Genomic DNA, 18,686 nt, shown 5'->3' with positions numbered 1-18,686 from the left:
GTAAAGTACTGCTCTAAGCAATTTTGTCATGTTGACTAATGCCACCAAATGAGCATGGGCAATTGTTAGTGATAAGTGGGTTGAGGACTTGGCCTACTATGATCCATGTCATGGACCCATGCTAACAGTGGGAAAGGTGCATGCGTCCATACTGTCCAATGTGTGCCTGCCATAAAGCACAGCATCACTGGGTTAATAAAATACTGGGTGGCCGGTGACCAGTTGTCCAGCTTGTGTTACCTAGGAAAGGCTCAAATGAGTGAAAGCTGGATGCAAAACCAATCAACTTGCCAAACAACAACTAAGAATTGCTACACTCAATATAGGTTCACTGACAGGATGAAGCTGGGAAGTGGATGGCATGATGGTGAGGAGGCGGTTAGATATGCTATGTGTCCAGGAACAAGAAGGAAGGACAGTGCAGCAGAGCCCCTTGGCTTGGTATCCAGAGTGTACTACTCAGGAGGAGGATAGGCTAGAAATTGTGTGGGGACTGTGGTGAGGGAGAAGCTTCAGAAGACAGTGAGGGATGTCATCAGAATTAGTGACAGACCCATGGCAATCAGACTCCAGAGTAAGTATAGGGTAGTACTTATAATCTCAGCATTTGCCCCACAGCAGAGTTGTGACAGTGTGGAAAAAAAACTAATTCAAAAAACAGTTGTAGGACCTGCTGGATAAACCAGGACAACCTGAATTGGTGCTGATAACAACAGGTGACCTGAATACACGTAGCTGACAGAACAGAATATGGGGACTGCATGGGTCTACATGGTTGGATTAAGAGGAATAAAGAAGGAAAGGCCATTCTAATCTTCTGTCTGGCAAATGGTTTGATGGTGACCAATACATGGTTCAGCAAGACAGACACAAGATCACATACAAGAGTGGCCAATGTGCAACTCCGGTAGACTTCCTTCTAGTGAGGAAAGGACAGTGGGATAGAATTGGTGATTGCAAAGTCATCCCCAATAAAACAGTTGGCCCACAACATAAACCACTGTTCTTCACAATCAGCTGTAAGCAGTGATCAGAGAAGGCTCTTAGATCAACAGTGACCTGGCTGAAGACCTGGAAGTTGACTGGAGAGAAAGTACAACAATTTAAGGAATTACTCAATGTTCTATCACCTCATGAAGAGGAGGAAATAGGTGAAGCTGAAGAAGAATGGCAGTGCTTCAAAACAGCATGTGTGAGGACTACAAAACAGTTATGAAAACTGAGGCATATATGAAATAAGGTACATACGGACACAGCTAGTGGTGGAATGTCAAAGTCGAAGAAGTCATCAAAAGAAAGGAGGAGTGGAGGAAAAAGTGGGAGATAGAAAAGACTGACACGGCTAGGACGGAATATTGGTTGGACAACAACCAGGCTGAGATAGAAGATGCAACAGCAAAGAACAAGGCATCAGATGTACTCTACCAGCTTCTGGAAAATGACTCAGACGATGGCACACTAAACTCCAACTATATCAGGTTGAAAGGCAAAGAAAGAAAGATAAAGATAGTCAGACACCCTTCATAAGGTATGCCAGCAACAACTTGCTCACCAGTCCACAGGACATCAAAGGCAGATGGAAGGAGTACTTTCCACCAGCTTCTGAATAAAGAAAATTCCACTGAAGCTGTACTGCCCCAGAAACAGTCCACAATGAAAGAAGAGGAAAAGCCCACCATAGAAGTCAGAACAGCACTAAAGAAAGGCTCAGATGAGGTCACAGCACATATGATAAAAATGTTGGGTGAGATAGGGGAGAAAAGACTCCTGAGCGTACTCATAGCAGTAGAGAGAGGGAGGCATAGCCCCAGATGACTGGAGAATAAGCATACAAAGGGGGCATTCACAACTTTGGCCAGTATACAAGTATCAAATTCATATCGCACTAAATGAAAGTTCTGGAGCTGGTTACTGACAAATGAATATGCAGAGGAGTAGAAAGTAAGATAGGAGACACACAGTTCATATTTACATCAGAATGAGGCACAACTGACCCAATGATTGCAGTCAGACAGATACTTGAGAAGAAGCTACAGATGACGAAGGAGTTCAACTGGACACTGCTAGACTTGGAGAAAGCATAAGATAACGTCTAAAAAAACTGATTTGGCTGGTTCTGCTGTGGTTCAAAGTACCAGAAACATTAGTAGAATTAATGCAGGCTATTTAACAAGGACCCAATGTCTCATGTATGTATAAACAGTGTTCAGTCTCACAGAGGGATTCTCAGTGGGAGTTGGTGTGCATCAGGGTTCAGCTCTGAGCCCATTGTTGTTTATACTGGTGACGGACTGCATTAGCAAACAGGTATGAGGGGACAGATCAACATATTTGATTTATACAGATGATGCGGCATTATGAGCAGACTCTGAGCAAGAACTTCAGCAAAGGATAAGGTAATGGAATGCAAAACTGAAGGCACATGGGATGAAACTGAGTACAGGTAAGACAGCTGTAATGGCAATGAATGGGGAAATCAAAAGAAGCTGAGAACTGAGATAGAAGGGAAAATAGTGGAACGGGTTAACAGCTTGAAGAATCTGGGAGGGGTGGCTGAGGAGAAGGAAGTCTGAATGAGCAGCTCAAAGCTAGAATGTGAGGGGCTTCAGCCAAAATATCACAGAGTATCAGGGGCAGTGTATGACAGAAGAATGCCAAACAAGCAGAAAAGCAAGGTGTACAAAACAGTGGTGCTACCAGTATGACTGTATGGTACAGAAACCTGGGCAGCGAAGGTAGAACAACTGAGGAAGCTAATGGTGATGGAGATTAAGTGCTTGACAAGAGTGGTAGGACATATAAAGAAATGAGGACATAAGAGCAGAAGCCAAAGTAGCTTGAGCTGCAGAAAAGCTCAAAGAGAACAGATTATGGTGGTTCAGGCACATGTGCAGAAAAAACAAATCAATCTGGTGAAGAGGATTTGGGACAGAGAAGAAGAAAGCAAGAGGAAATGAAGGCATCCAGCCCAGTGGTGATTTGACTGTGTGAGCGAAAACCTGTGAGAGTCGGGCATGAATGTCAAAGAAGGTAGGAGAGTGGCACTGAACCAAAAGATATGGCAATACCTGACACAACACCTTGACCCCATGTAGAAAATGGGAAAAAGGGAGTTGATTATGGTGATGATGTTAACATTAAGTGATAGTAATGATTGTGTATTTTGACTGTCCAGAGTCATAATATATCAATAAGGTCATTCTGTAATACTAAAAATGTTGCAACATGCTTATCTTGAAATGTTCTGAATGAAATGTCTGGGCAGATATCATTCAATTTGCCCTTGCCTTGGTCAAGATGTAGAAAAAAGCAAAACATATAATGCTTTCCAAGCAAGCGAATCACAAAGAAAAGTACGTTTCAGCCACAGGAATGGCCTAAAAAAATAAAAATGTTCTTGACTACATGTATACTATGTTGTATAATAGGCAAAAGAGGCTGCAGTTGGTTTTGGGGAGCAGGAGGGTTACCATTCAAGTGACGGTGTTCCTTCCAAGACATGGCTTAACCATTTTATATGACAGAAAGTACCCACTACTGGTCTATGGTAATCTTTTTGCAATTTGAAATGGACTGAGTTAGTACTTTGGGGAGTGGCAGGGCAGCACTGAGGGGGAGGGGTAGGAGGGTGGTACTTGGAAGATAGTAGCAGTGACTTTTTTGAGAAGGGAGGCATTCCAGATCTGGGGTAACTCTGAGGTTTCTCTGGAAATGTCTTCATGTGTGCCTTCCTGCATTTCTGAAGTGGTCTGTATTCCCCACTGAAAGAAGAGGGGTTGGCAGGATAGTTATCTGGGTACAGAGGCAGGTAGAATCTGTCTGAAGTCTTTCAATGTTTTGGCTTGCATAACTGCAGATGACAGTATCAGTAGCAGCTGCTCTGGAACAGGCCTCTGCAGTATCATAACATTTTATTTTGTGTCTAGCCACCTAAATGGCTTGATTAACCAGAGACAGAATTTGTTGCTTGCACTCTGGGCCCTGCAAATCCACCACTACCTTGTTCAAAGTAGTGAGGATGGACAACAGATATTTGATTTTCTAGGTTTGGTAGTTAGCAGTACAGGAAGTATAGACCTTCTTTCCCCTCCTATCCATGGTCCTATTGTCCTTTTCTAAGTAATTTAGAAGGTTTGTCAGAGAAGAGAGACACTGCAGATGGGTCCGCCAGAAGGTTCTTATACATGAATTTAAGTTCACCGGGAACTTTGTAGAACATGTCTGGCCTTTTGGAGCAGGGGGCTGCAAATAAACAGCTGTACAGTTATACTGGAATACACTTAAAAAGGCCTCCAGGACTGGAGGGACAGGTGAAGGGGAAGAAGTACCCACTTCCAAAAGGTTGTAGTACCGTTTCTGGACCTCTGAAATATGTCTAGACTCCCACTCAAGATGTTTCATCATGTTTAAAACAGTTTCCCCAAAAGAATCCTCTTTAATAGGGAAGTCAAGAAAGAGATGGAGCCTTCATCATCTAAATGGACTTGAGCAGGGGAGCGTATTTGAGAAGAGTAAACCAGAAAATAGTCAGAGTCAGATGCATCTTTGAATCAACAGTAATTTTCTGAAGGGTGGACAGCAGAAAAAAGAAGGTGGCTTCAGGGCCGTAAAGGCCTTGAGCAGACCTTGAGAGAAGTCTATCCACTCTTGCTCTCTAGACAGAGGGGGTGAAGGGACATGTTTATCTTTTGTCACTTGTTCTTTGGTGTGATGTCTGCTTGAAGCAATCAGAGCAGCTCAGACCCCTGAGTACCACAATTAATGTTCTTGTAAAAAGTAAGCTTTTCCAGCATACAGTTGAAGTTTCAAGGAGGGGGTTGAAGGAACATGTTCTGAAGACACTGGGTCGCCCAGAAAGCGTTGAGTGAAGACAAATGGGATTGCAAAGTCTTGGGCACAAAGAACTGACAAATGGAGGAGGCCTTGTAGTCGTGTTCCACACCAAGGTTTTTGTAGGGGATTTGCCTGCCACACTCACACTTACTCCTCCTACTAACATCTAACACAAACACAGCAAAAACAAAAGTTACTCACTCACCATAACAATGCATCTGTGTCTGTTTTTGTCCTTCCTCAACTGATGGGGTTTTCAGATCTGCCTTTGTCACTTCAAAATATTTTGGCTCTGTAGCTTAAGCTCCTTCCCATACCCATAAACCTCTCCTAAACCTGGATTACCTCAGGTCAAGTTTGCCTCCTAGTCAGACTACCATCGTGAACTGAAAACATGTACTCAGTCAAAAACAAGGTCTAAATTAAACCACATTCTAGCTAGAACAGCCAGAAGGAAGAGGACAGCTGGAGGTCATTTAGCAAGGCAGGAATCATTCTTCAGGACAAACTAGGAGCCCAAGTGAAAACCTTCCAAATCTGGAAGGGGGCTGGGGTGTTGGAAATTGAAGAAAGACAAAAACAGACAATGCATATGCATCATTGTGGTGAGTACATAAGTTCTGCATCTGATGTTGTCGTTTTCGGCATTCTTCAACCGATGGGATTGAGTTCGCAACTAGAGAAAATCCCTGGGTGGTCCTCAAGGAAGGCTATTCCGGCATAGAGCTGAGCCAAACACTGCTCCATCCCTAGATAAAATGTCCAATTTGTAATGAACAATAAAGATATGAGCACTGGACCAAGTGGCAGCTGCACAAATGTCATCTACTGATGCTCTGGACCAGAAAGCAGATGAAGTGGACACAGATCTGGTGGAATGAGCCATAGGACTTCTAGGTAAAGTCCACTCTTTATTGTTATAAACAAAGGAAATGAAATCACCGAACCATCAGGCTAAAGTTACTTTTGATAATACCTTGCCCACTTTAGCCTTGGAAAAGGATACAAACAATTGGTCTGATTTCCTGCACTCTTTAGTTCTACGGAGACAAATCTACACTGTCTGGGAACATCTAACAGGTGCAGCATCTATTCTACCTTTGTTGGAAAAAGTGGAAAGAGAACAAATAGAATTATGGACTGGCTGACAGCGGTCTCAAATGCCACCTTAGGCAAGAAGCATTAGGCTGAAGGTACACCCTACCCTTATGAAAAAAAAAAAACAGATAGCATCTATTCTACCTTTGTTGGAAAAAGTGGAAAGAGAACAAATAGAATTATGGACTGACTGACAGCGGTCTCAAATGCCACCTTAGGCAAGAAGCATTAGGCTGAAGGTACACCCTACCCTTATGAAAAAAAAAACAGATACAGAGGTTGGGAAGAGAGTGCCTGGAGTTCAGATACTCATCTAGTCAATGTAATTGCAATCAGAAAAATGGTTTTCCAAGACAAAAGCTAAGTCCATCTTGGCAGAGGGCTCAAAAGGAGACCGTGTCAAAGCCTGTAGTAGTACTGTTAAATCCCATGGGAGAGTAGGATCTTTAATAGATGGTCAAAGTAAAAAGGCACTTTTGAAAAAGGCCTTGCATGATCTCAGTGATGTCAAGGAAGAATAGCTTTTGCCTAAATGAAAATTAGAAAGGCAGCAAGTTATACATTAACTGTAGAATATCTAGCTCTACCATTGAAAACGGAGGCAAGAAAATCAAGGACAGTGGGAAAATGTGCTGAAAATGGGTTCAGATGTCTCTGTGGAGCCCAGAGGGAAAATCTTTTTAATTTGTTCTTATAATTCTTTTTAGTAAAAATCTTTCTGGGAGGATGTAAGGATATGATGCACTGGGGAAGAAAGCCTGGACTGTCTAGCCATCATGAAGGGCAAAAATCATGCAGTCAACTTGAGGATCCAAATATCTGTGTTAGGTATGCCACACAGATGAGACAGAAGGTCTTGAGAAGGATCCAACACACAGGAAGGATATACCAGATGAGGCCACATGAAAAGGAACCAGACTTGTCTTGGTCATATTGGTGCAATGAAGACTACTTTGTTCTTCCGCTGAAATGCATTCTGAAGAAACCTGGGAATCAGAGGGGAGGTGGGAGGGTGGCCTAATGGTTAAGGTGTTTGCCTTACAAACACAAGGTGCAGGGTTCGAGTCTCACAAGGGATAATTGGCTAGGCTTAAAGTGGCTCGCAAGGGCAGTTAGCTTAGTACTAATCTATGAACCTATGAACCTATGAAGATGTAGAGGAGACCAGGGGCCCAATTGTGACTCAGAGAGTCTCTCTGTGACTCCACCTCAGGAGGGATCAGAGCAAGGTACCTGCTGCACCTAGAATTTTGGGGAAAGCTGAAGTTGTTGCAGCACATTTGGCCCCATTGGCGAAAAGTCCTTCCGCCACTTACAGGTTGACAGACCATTCATGAGGCAGTAAAATGGAGCTCCTCAGTTTGTCTGCTAGCATGTTGGTCTACCGCATAATATGCATTACCAGCAGAAAGTGGCCAAAACATATTGCTCATTGCACACACACAATGCTTCTCAACATAAGGAGTAGGATCAGCCCCCCCCCCCCAAATTTGTTGATGTACCACACTACTGACATGTTGTCCATCTAAACAGCAACCATCCCTGAAGGAAGAACATTTTAAAACACCTGCAATGTCAATAAGACTGCTATCATTTCCAGGACACTGATGTGAAGATTGACCTTCAGTGGAGACCACATGCCTTGAACTGTCCTTTTCAAATAATGCCGCCAACCCTAGTTGGGAGTCATTCATAGTCACTGTGGCTTTGTGTGCAGGAAGGACAAAAGGGTGGCCCTGAGAAACTTCTGCATAAATCCACCAGGATATGTGTTCCCTGCAAACCTTTGAAATTCAAATCAGTGCAGTTAGTGTGTGACCTTTTTACTGACTGCATCACACTGCAAGCATCCATCGCAGTACCCTCATGTGAAACCTTGCAAGTAACAGAACTATGGAAGCCACCACAGACTAGAGATGTTATAAGACTAACCTGGCTGGAGGGGAAAGAAGATGGATAATATGTGATGTGGTCAAAACTGTCTGTGGTAAGCTCGCAACCTGTGTCACTGTATCCATATGATCACCAATGAAGTCCAGGACTTGTGTAGGGGAGAGCTGAGACTTGGCGTAGTTCACTGTGATGTCCGATTGAAAACACAGTTGGAGCAAGTAGTCCCTGGCTTGAATCAGCAGAGGCTTGGTGGGAGCAAAGAGGAGCCAGCCAACAAAATAAGCAAACACTCAGAATCCTAGAAGTCTTAAAGTGAGTTGTGACCACTGCCATCCACTTGTTGAACAATCTGGGGACTGTGGAGAGACTAAAGGGCAGAACCCTAACCTGGTAGTAACTGGCTCCCAGCCAGACATGTGATGGCTTGTCTATTTTGCTGTGATATTATGCATCCTAGAGATATACAAAGCACATCCAATCATCCTTGCACAACAGTGGCAGAATGGACTGAAAAGTGACCATATGGAACTTCGAGTGTTTCACAAACTAATTAAAATTGCTGAGATCCAAAATTAGTCTTAGGCTTCCTCTTTCTTAGGCACTACAAAGAAGTAAGTTCAGGATCCCTGCTGGTCTGGGGGATCACCTGGATGACTCTTCATGCCAACAATTTTTCTACTTTTTTACCTGCTGCTTTCTTCTGACTGGGTGGAACATTCCAACTGGGAAGCTGAAGGGAATATGGTATGTAATAACCACTAGATATTATACTCTATTCCCAATCGTCTTTGGTAATGGCTATCCAGGATTCTGAATGCAGAGATAAGCACCCCCTGACTGCCTCCACAGTGCAGTAGTCAGGCAACCTTTCAGGAGTGCTGAAAGGGTTTCTCAGACAAAGGAAAATGAAGCCCTGGTGTTGAGGGCCACCTCTGCCATGAGGATGATGTCTGCCATTTCAGTTCCTCCTCCTGCCGAGGGGAAATCTGTCTCCATAGGAATACTTGGAAGATGCTTACATCTTGTCAAACCACATCTTTCTACCTCACCTCTTATTCGGGAGGAAAAAAGTCCTCTGAGGAGTAGAAAAACATATGCCTACCGCAGATAATGTCTTCCCATCCTATTCATTCACCTTAGGGCCAAACAAGTTTGATCCATCAATGGTAGAACTGATGAATGATGTCTTGAAGGGCTCCACAAAAATCACAAAGGTGCATCCATGCATGCCTTCTTATGGCAATTCCTGAACCAGCAGCTCTCGAAGTTCCTACTGAGGTGAGAGAAATTAGCCTCTTGAAGGCATACAAGGACTGAAGGGTAGCCAGCTGCGAAGAAACCATCTGTTTGTCCTTTGCAGGCATCACAGAGCAATTCCTTTTTAAAATCTTCTTAATGTGTGCCAAGTAGTTCAGTGGCCTCAGAGTGAAGATCACTCACATGTAAACATGCATCCAAAATACATCCAGAGCCCTGAACTCTATTTTCAGTGGATGGACAGAAGAACTCTGCTCAGCAAGTTCTTTCTCAGTGTCCACTGCTACCATCATAACATCCACATGTGGACTCTTGCTTCAATGGGCCCGATCCATTGGTGCAGCAAGGTACTTATCTGGCCTCTTGGGGACAGGCTCTGTCACATCTGGATCCTTCCAAAAGCCTGGCAGCAATTGAGATTCGCCATTTCATCCACTGTTGGGGGGGACAAAGCTGAGCTGGCTCCAAAAGCCTTGAAAAATGCAGACTCCTCCAGAGGCGGGTTGGAAGACCATCATATTTCTGTCTCAAACGTTTGGGTGATCTATGGGACCCCTGTCCTTCACGAAATTCAGTGTCTTTCATTAAAGACTTCTGCAGGGAATCTAAGTACCTTCTTTTGCAAATAAACTTCCTAGGGGGTCCTCTGTCAGGATGCTGTGGGAAGGACTGAGAAATGAAAGTAGAATCCTGGATGAGGACTACGTCTAGGCTTGACTGGGCCAGCTGTCCTGATGTAACAGGATGAAAATACACAGGATCCAAAGTAGACAGCTGTGGAGGGGATGGACCCCAGGTAGACAAGGGTGTCTTGTCTACAGAGGTGGAAAACACTTTGTCCACTGCCTCAAAGGCAGAGATCATGGGAGAACCAAGACGTGACCTATTAGGAGCTGAATCCACCTGTCCAGAATGGCTCCTAGCATAACCTATACTATGCCTTGACACAGACGTCAGAGCCGAGCTGTCCAGTGTTGAGGCTCCAAGGGAAAGGGATGGCTCAGAAAACATTGGTGTTGAACCTAACCCCCAGATTCAGTGCCGACACTAAAGCTCTGAGATCCTTTATGCTCTGAAAGAGTCAGAGCTGTCTGGATCACAGAAGGTGTCAAGAGTTGACGAGGGTCAGGCCTTACTCTGGATTCCTGGGTCCAGAGACTCAGAAACCAGGGAGCAGAATGCAGATCAGAGTAGGAGTCAGACAGAGTGACTGGACTGGTGGTAGGTTCACGGATCCAATGGGAGAAAGGGCCTGGATGACTCAGAACTGAATCTGGGTTCTGAGAAATTTTCTCATCACTGCTAACACCAAAATAAAAGCACAGGTACAAAAGCGAATACCAACAATGGTAATAAGAGGACTGCTTCAACACAAGGTGGCAGAAACAATAGCAGGGGCATGAGGCACAACTCTACTTACTAAAAAAAAAAAAATACATATATTTCATTTTGTATCCAAGACGGAAAGTGGAGGAAAGAAACTAGACAGAAGAGTACCCATTAAGAAAATAAAATGAAAAAAATTACTTTTCTAAGTCCAAAGACCACTCGGGCTACAGGTGACCATGTCCAAACGCTGAAATGGCAAACACACTGAGGTAATCCAGGCTTAGGAGAGGACTGCGGGTAAGGGAAGAAGCTCAAGCTATGGAGCCAAAGTCTACTGAAGTGGCCAAAGCAAGATCTAAGGTTGGATTTGAGACCCCCATCAGTTGAGGGATGGATGAAAAAGACATCAGATAAATGTAAGTAAAGGAAGGTTCCCCAACAGTGCACATAACTTTTTTTTTGTTCAATAGCTGCAGTACCAATGACCACAGGATCATCAGTCTGATGGGTGCAAGACATACATTTGGGCTGCAGTGAGATAGTCTGAGAATCTGCTCATATCTTTGCCTATATAACCCTATGCTTGCTACGTGAGGTAGTAAGTTGGACATACAATCCAAGGAAGGTTAAGCTTTGGTACCCCAGCCAGATATCAGTGGTGAAAACCCATCTGTTTGGAATACTGCAACAGTGATCTCAGTTAGGACAACAACATGAAATCAGTGGTATAGTTAGGTGACTTTCACATAAACAGCATGCAAGTAAACACTGATGAAATCAAAAAAGGTTACAGGACTAATGCTATCAGCTTAACAGCCTTAACCTACTGTGCCACACCGTCAGACCACAGCTATACCACATTTCAGTTGAAAGTACATTACAATTCTACTTCAGGGTTTATGCGACAGATAAAAATAACGTCAAAGATGCACTTACTTGAGGTAGAAATCAATTATAACATCATTGAGAAATTCTCCTTCTTGAAGACATGCCAAATCTTCACTAGTAACAGCTAATCCTCCCTTCGCAGGAGGAGGTGGGAATATTATTAGCCTGAAACAAGCACAAGTCACCCAGTTATATCCAAAACTTAAATTATTTTATAATGATAAGAATATTAACATTTACGACATAAAAAACGCATGTAGAATTTAACACACAGTTACAATAATACTTAAAACAAACATTCAAATCCAGTCAAATAAATTCTTAAATCTACAAGATTAAAAAATACAGTAATTGCAAGAACATGGTGATGACTAAAACATTACTAATTACTGTACAGCATCCAGTGAACTTTTAGCACACAGTAAATAGTGTTTTTTAAAAGGCTCTACTAGTGACTATAACAATTTAACGGCTAGGGTCAAGTTTTTATTTTACCTTCAAAGACAAAGTAAAAGTTTCACTTTGGCAAAAGAGACAGCACAACTTAAAAAATCTACATTAAAACACACACACACACCTCAAAAAAAAAAAAAGTTGAAACGGCCAGGAAACAATCCACAAGATTTCAGTGTTACTTCATCACATATGAATTACTGTTTCTAATGTAGTATGGTATTTTTGTGAAAGAATGTCAACATACCAACCCTGGACTACCATTGTTTTATTATTTAATTTACATTTGTTTACCGGGATAGTCTGACTGGATACATGTCCATTTTCAGCAGAGGCCCGGGGAGGAAAGCTCCACATGGACTAACTTACATAGATTACACAGAAGTTGGCAAACAATTATAAAAACAAAGTGATTATACACAATTGCTTAGTAGTGTTCCCTAGTAGGGACTCAGTTCTCATGGACAGACACAATTAAAAGTAAGAGACATCAGATTGGAAGCAGAGTTTGGTGACGTAGTTACAAGTTATGATAATTACAGAATATGCTTTCAGTTTACAACTTAATCAGGATTGGTACATGGGCATAGCCAATTCACTTTCAGATACTGTTTGAGGCTTTTTTTGGAGAGACTTTTGGAGGATTGTAGGGTTATATAGTCTGGCAACAAATTCCAGGTTTTGCCAATGGATTTGGCAAACAGGGATTCACCAGCAGAGTTATTAGCTTTGTGGGTTTGGACCAGTAGTTTATTGGCTGACCGTAGGGATCTCAGGTTGCTATATGGCTTAATAATATTTTTAAGTGAGGGGGTATCCTCAGGGTGGTACAAATGTCTGTGCGCTATTAAGAGTTGACTAAATTGAATTAAGCTGGGCAGTTCTAGCCACTCTAGTTATTTAAGGTTCTGGCAGTGGTGGATTCTACAGGTGTAGCCAGTGGCGAATATGGCAATATGACTGTAGCTATGGGACAGCTTACCTAGTTCGGATTTGTTGAGGTTTGAGTACAGGTGAGGTTAAAAATGTCTTGTTTCTACACAATTGGCATATTTAATTGTATGAGTTCAGTACTGCTCTAATCTTTATTGCTCATTTCAATGCTCTTCCATTTAACAGTATCACTTACAACAGTTTATATAGGATCCACGGCACAGGCAACAAAACTTTGAACTTTTTTTACATTAGCAATATTTCCATTTTCTGTAATGTAAATGTGACAGGTGAATCTGAAACTTACTCTGTATTAACCTAGTTGCTCCAAAGTGTACAAAAACTGTTTAGGTACCACTATTCTGCATCGTTTTGGTTTTAGTTTGCCACATTCTGACATTTCATAACTGTATATCTCTCTCAATGTACAGGAAAGCATATCAAATCCATACCAGTTTACCTTTTACCTAGAACAATACCGTCTGTTCTGGAAGACATTCTCAGTAGTTGATAATGAGTTATCATATGCAATTACTGTTTCTTGATTTTCGACATTTCATGTGTCTATTACTTCTACATTTAAACAATAATTCACAGAACAGTTGTGAGTTACTGCGGGATTCAGTCATAACTGGTAATAATGAACCAAGAGACCACACACTTTTGCCAGGCAGGAGTAAACTTCACTATGACCATGTGTGTCCACAACATGATAGATTACTGCTACTGCAGCATACCTTTTAAATGTCTCTATGAGGTACATGATGACATAGTTACCAATACTTTTAAAGTTAAGGGACATAAATCAGTAAAAGTACAGTTTTGTACCTACCATAAATGTAGATGTTCGAAGATCCACATTGCTGCAGTCCTAACACTTGGGGGTAGTCCGCTGTCCCAGTCGGCCCGAATACCAAAGTATAAGGCTGACGTCGGTCAAGGCACATTAGTCTGACGTCAGGACGTCAGGGTACAAATGCGCATGACCGACGTCATATCCTCAGTCTTTTCTTGCCCCAGATGTCAGAAGACCCTAAAAAGATAAGGCCAAAACCAAAAAACATCAAACACTCCTGCACCAAATATATGTACAATATATACAAATTTACAAAAGTACAACCCCACCCACACAACCACCCCTAAACACAGAGGGGAAGGAGGGAGGGTAATCCTGACTGCAGCAATGTGGATCTTCGAACATCTACATTTATGGTAGGTACAAAACTGTACTATGTTCTTCATCTCACATTGCTGCAGTCCTAACACTTGGGTAGAATCCCAAAGCAGAGGTAAGGGAGGCTGGCAAATCATAAAGAAGCAGGAGCTGTCAACATGCCCTGCAAAATAGCCGTGGCAAAACCAGCCCTAGATTTAGAGTAGAGAGGAAGGTGGTAATGCTTAGAGAATGTATGCACTGAACTCCAAGTAGCTGCCTCCAAAATATCCTTAGTTGCCACCCCCCTTAGAAATGCTGTTGAAGTGGCAGTAGCCCTAGTGGAATGAGGCCTAATCCCAGCTGGAATCTCCTTGCCATGATGGGAATAACAAAATGCAATGCAAAACCCAATCCACTTAGAAATAGTTTGTTTTGACACAGGCTTGCCCTGAGAACTCAAAGCAAAAGAAGCAAACAACTGCTGAGACTGCCTAAAATCCTTAGTCCTGCTTAAATAATAACGCAACTGCCTGTGTACATCTAAAGTGTGCAAAATCTTTTCCGCCTTATTTTGGGGATCTGCATAAAAAGTAGGCAAATGAATAGTTTGGTTTAAAGCCACACTAGAGACCACCTTAGGCATAAAGGAAGGATTAGTACGTAATGATACCCTATCCTTATGGAAAATCAAAAAAGGCTCAACCGCCATAAGGGCCTGCAATTCAGAAACCCTTCTTGCAGAAGTAATGGCCAACAAAAAAGCAGTCTTCCATGACAAGTATTTCAATTCAGCAGTAGCCGCAGGCTCAAAAGGTTGTAGAGTAAGTTTCTCCAACACAAAATTGAGGTCCCAAGCAGGAGTAGGAGCTGTAATGGGGGTCTTATATTCTTTGCCCCTCTAAGAAATTGCTTGAACAAAGGATGAGAAAACAATGGTGGGTCACAATCATAGTGAGCTGAAATTGCTGCAGCATGAATCTTAATGGAAGAGAAAGACAAACCTTTGTCCAATAACTCAGTAAGATATTGAAGAGCCACACTCAAATTAGGCTCAGAAACCTCCAAATCCTTTGCTGCACTCCAAAATAAAAATCTCTTCCATTTTTCATGATACTTTCCTTGTACTAGGTCTTCTGGCTTCCATAATCACATTCAAAACTTGTTGAGGAAGTTGAGACCTGCTGTGGTTCAAAACAGAATATGCCAGGCTGTTAGATGAAGAGAGTGAAGCTTGACATTGAGTAGATGACCGTCCCTCTGAGACAATAGGTGTGGAATCAAAGGTAAAGGCCATGGAGGCTTCCTTACCAGACTCCTCAGTAATGGGTACCAGTGTTGCCGAGGCCAATCTGGAGCTATTAAAATCATCCTTGGCTTGTCTTGTCTGACCTTTAGGAGTACCTTTGGGAGGAGAGGCAGAGGTGGAAAGGCATACACATGAAGATTTTTCCAACTGAAAGAAAGAGCATCCACTTTCCAAGCTGTGTAATGAAACCTTTTCGTGCAAAACTTTGGCAGCTGGTGGTTTAGTGGAGAAGCGAACAGATCTATGTCTGGAGTTCCCCATGACACTGTCAATATTCGAAATACATGAAGATCCAGTTTCCACTCGTGGGGATCCATGATTTGCCTGCTTAACACATCTGCTAAGGAGTTCTGTGCTCCCGGCAGAAACCTTGCCTGAAGATTTAGTTGCAAGCTGAGCGCAGTCTCCCACAAAATCATTGCTTGCCTGCATAGAGGATAAGAATGTGTTCCCCTTGTTTGTTGATGTACCACATGACAGTTGTGTTGTCTGTTAGAATCAACACCTGCCCTGGAAGAAGTAACTCCTTGAAAGCCATTAAAGCAAACTGGACTGCTAACATCTCCTTCATGTTGATATGTAGATGCTGTAGACTGGCAGGCCACTTGTCTTGTATCCACTTTCCATTCAGATGAGCTCCCCAAGCTATGTCTGAGGCATCTGTCGTTAGAATCTGACTCGCCTCTGGCCGGGTCACAGAGAGTCCCTTGTTTAGGTGACATTCCTGAGCCCACCACAAAAATTCCTTTTGAATGCAAGGTATTATTTGAATGACAGTGTCCAAATCCTGGCAGTGCTGTGTCCATACATTTTTGAGATACCATTGCAGCTTCCTCATATGCAGTTTGGCATTGGGAAGCACCAGAATACAAGATGCCATGAACCCTAAGGCTTGAAGGACTGTCCTTGCAGTCAGCCCGGACTGAAGAGATAGTTGATGGAAGTAAAGGGAAAGATTCTTTTGTTTGTCCGGGGTTAAAAAGGCCATCTGGGTTGCTGTATTCAGTCTCACACCCAGAAAGCACATGTCTTGAGAGGGTACTAGACTGGACTTTATTTCGCTCACAGAATACCCCAGGCATCTTAGCACTGCTATCACATATTCCAAATGCTGAAAAAGGTCTTCCTTTTCTTGAGCCAGAATCAGGCAGTCGCCCAAGTAAGGATAGATTTGTATTCCTTTTAGCCTGAAGTAAGCTATCACTGGAGCCAGAACTTTGTGAATACTCTGGCAGTAGATAAGCCAAAGGGCAATGCAGAGAACTGATAATGAGAATTCCCAGCTCGAAAACGCAGATACTTCCTGCAACTTAGTCTGATAGGCACATGAAGGTAAGCCTCCTTGAGATCTAAAGTTACCATCCAGTGATCTTTTCCCAGCAGAGGTAAAAGCTGTTGTAACGACAACATTTTGAACTTGGGAATGTCCAGATAAGTGTTGAGGATAGATAAATCCAAAATTGGTCTCCACGTGTTCCCCTTTTTGGTACTAGGAACAGGCGAGAATAAAATCCTAGGCCCCTTTCTGGCACAGGAACCGCTGAATGGCCCCTATTTGGAGTAACAGAGAAATTTGCTGGTGAGCCTCTTTTCTTTGTAGAGGAGGAATGTCTGGCATGCCTTTGAAAGGAGGCAAGGTATGGAAATAAAACCTGTAACCGTGGTGAATGATATCCAATACCCATCTGTCTTGGGTAATTAAACTCCAATTTTCTTTGAAAAGTGCCAGCCTTCCTCCCAAAGGTGCTGCCAGACGAGAAGGCTCTGGCAGCTGAAAAGGCAGGTCATTGGGTCTGTTTACGAAAGGACTGACCCCTGCCCTCACCAGAAGACTGAGCAGGTGAACTCCCTGTTCTAGGCCTAAAAGAACCTTGAGCTCTGCCCCTACCACGTCTAGACCTACCCCTAAGACTGGGAATCATAAGAAGGATATGTCCACCCCTTAGTAGGCCAATTTCTACTAAACTTCGGAGGCTGAACCTGCAAAAAATCTTTAACAGTCTGCATAGACTTAGCCTTGTCCTCCATTTTCTTTAAAACTGCTTCCACAGGCGAACCAAACAACACATCAGATTGTAACGGAGCATCTAAAATCCTTGTCTTAACATGCTCAGCTAAATTCTGATCCCTCAGCCAGGCGTGCCTGCGAAGAACAGAACCAGTGGCAGCCACCCTCGAAGAGGCCTGTACAGCATCAAAACCACATTGCAAAGAATGCTTACCCACCTGTTCAGAAACATGAACTAAATCCTGCAACTCTTTACACTCAATACCTTCCGCCAGAGCATCCACCTTAGACTTCAATTGTGAAAGGAGATAATTTTGGTATTTTAACATGTGGAACTGGCAATTCAAAGCCCTCATGGCTAAAGTGGAAGAAGTATACACCTTCTTTCCCCATCTATCCAAAGCCCTTGCCTCTTTATCAGGAGGAACAGGATTTTTAACAACAGAAGCCTTAACACCTTTAGGCCCCTGAGAAACAGTTTCTGGGTCTGCCCTAGGACTCTTAAAAAGATACTTATGAGCTTCAGGCACCCTATAATACCTATCCGGTTTAGCTGGGGCAGGAGGCAAAGAATCAGGGTTCAGGGAAGCCTCTGCAAAAACATCTTCCACCACATCCAGAACAGGAGGTATAGCTAAAGGCCTATGCTGGGGTAGAAACAAAATTCCCTAAGCCTTTTCCTGGAATCAGAGAAATCTTGACCTTCCCATTTAAAATGCTCCCTCATGGAATGAAGAGTCTCTGAAAAAGAAAAATCCTCAGGAGGAGAAGCTGAAGGAGTAGAATCATCTACATCAGAATCAGAATAAGGAGGATACTCCTGTAAGTCTTCAGCCGAAGACTCAGAAGCCTCGAAGACTGCTCAAAACTCTCAAGCTCAGGTTCCACCCTAGGCCTCTTATCAGGGGGGGCATAGAACCTCTAATCATAGTAATCAAATCTTCTGCCATTTTAAGCATATGTTTCTTAGGCAGAGACCCTGAAGAACTAGGAGAGACACCCACTGAAGTTAAACCTGGCCTGCCTCTCGAAGAAGCCTTGGAAACAGAAGGGGAGGGCCTAACCACCTTAGGAAGGGAGGGGAGAACAGCTACCTGAGAAGCCCCTTCAGCCTGGCCTACCTCCTGAGAGGACACATCTTGTAACAGTAAAGTCTCTCCCTGAGACTCCAAAGAAACTTCTGGCAGAACCTCCGGCTCCACCGAGCCCTCTAAAGAACCGATGGCCGGGACAGACGGTTCTTCCAACCTAGGCTTTGCTGCTTTGTCCTTGCGCTTTTTAGACGAAGCGGGCGTCGGAGCATCCGACGGCATTTTATAATTACAACGCTTCCCAAAAATTAACCTGGCACAGTCTAATCTTCTCTTTATAGTGCGTTTGTTAAATCTAGCACAAGAGCGACATCCAACAACGTCGTGCTCAGGCCCTAAGCAAGGTATACACAAGGTATGGTAATCCCTATGAGGTATCTGTTTCCCACAAGAAATACAGTTATTCACTTTTTCTGACATCCAGTTAAATACTGAGGCAAG

General features: G+C 43.1%; 1 protein-coding gene across 3 annotated transcripts in view; it reads right to left on the bottom strand.

The window, feature by feature from the left end:
- The window catches only part of SENP7 (SUMO specific peptidase 7), a 2,310,641-nt gene that overhangs the window by 562,842 nt on the left and 1,729,113 nt on the right, over positions 1–18,686 (bottom strand). For all 3 annotated transcript variants that reach the window (XM_044071599.1, XM_044071598.1, XM_044071600.1), the window contains exon 16: positions 11,347–11,463. In XM_044071599.1, the coding sequence (XP_043927534.1) occupies positions 11,347–11,463 (117 nt within the window). The remainder of the gene's footprint in view (positions 1–11,346; positions 11,464–18,686) is intronic.

Source organism: Protopterus annectens, chromosome 5.part0, assembly GCF_019279795.1.
Source record: "Protopterus annectens isolate FY-2018-M chromosome 5.part0, PAN1.0, whole genome shotgun sequence".
Lineage (NCBI taxonomy): Eukaryota > Metazoa > Chordata > Ceratodontiformes > Protopteridae > Protopterus > Protopterus annectens.
Note: the sequence above shows the minus strand (reverse complement) of the source record. Positions and strands in the feature narration are given on the sequence as shown.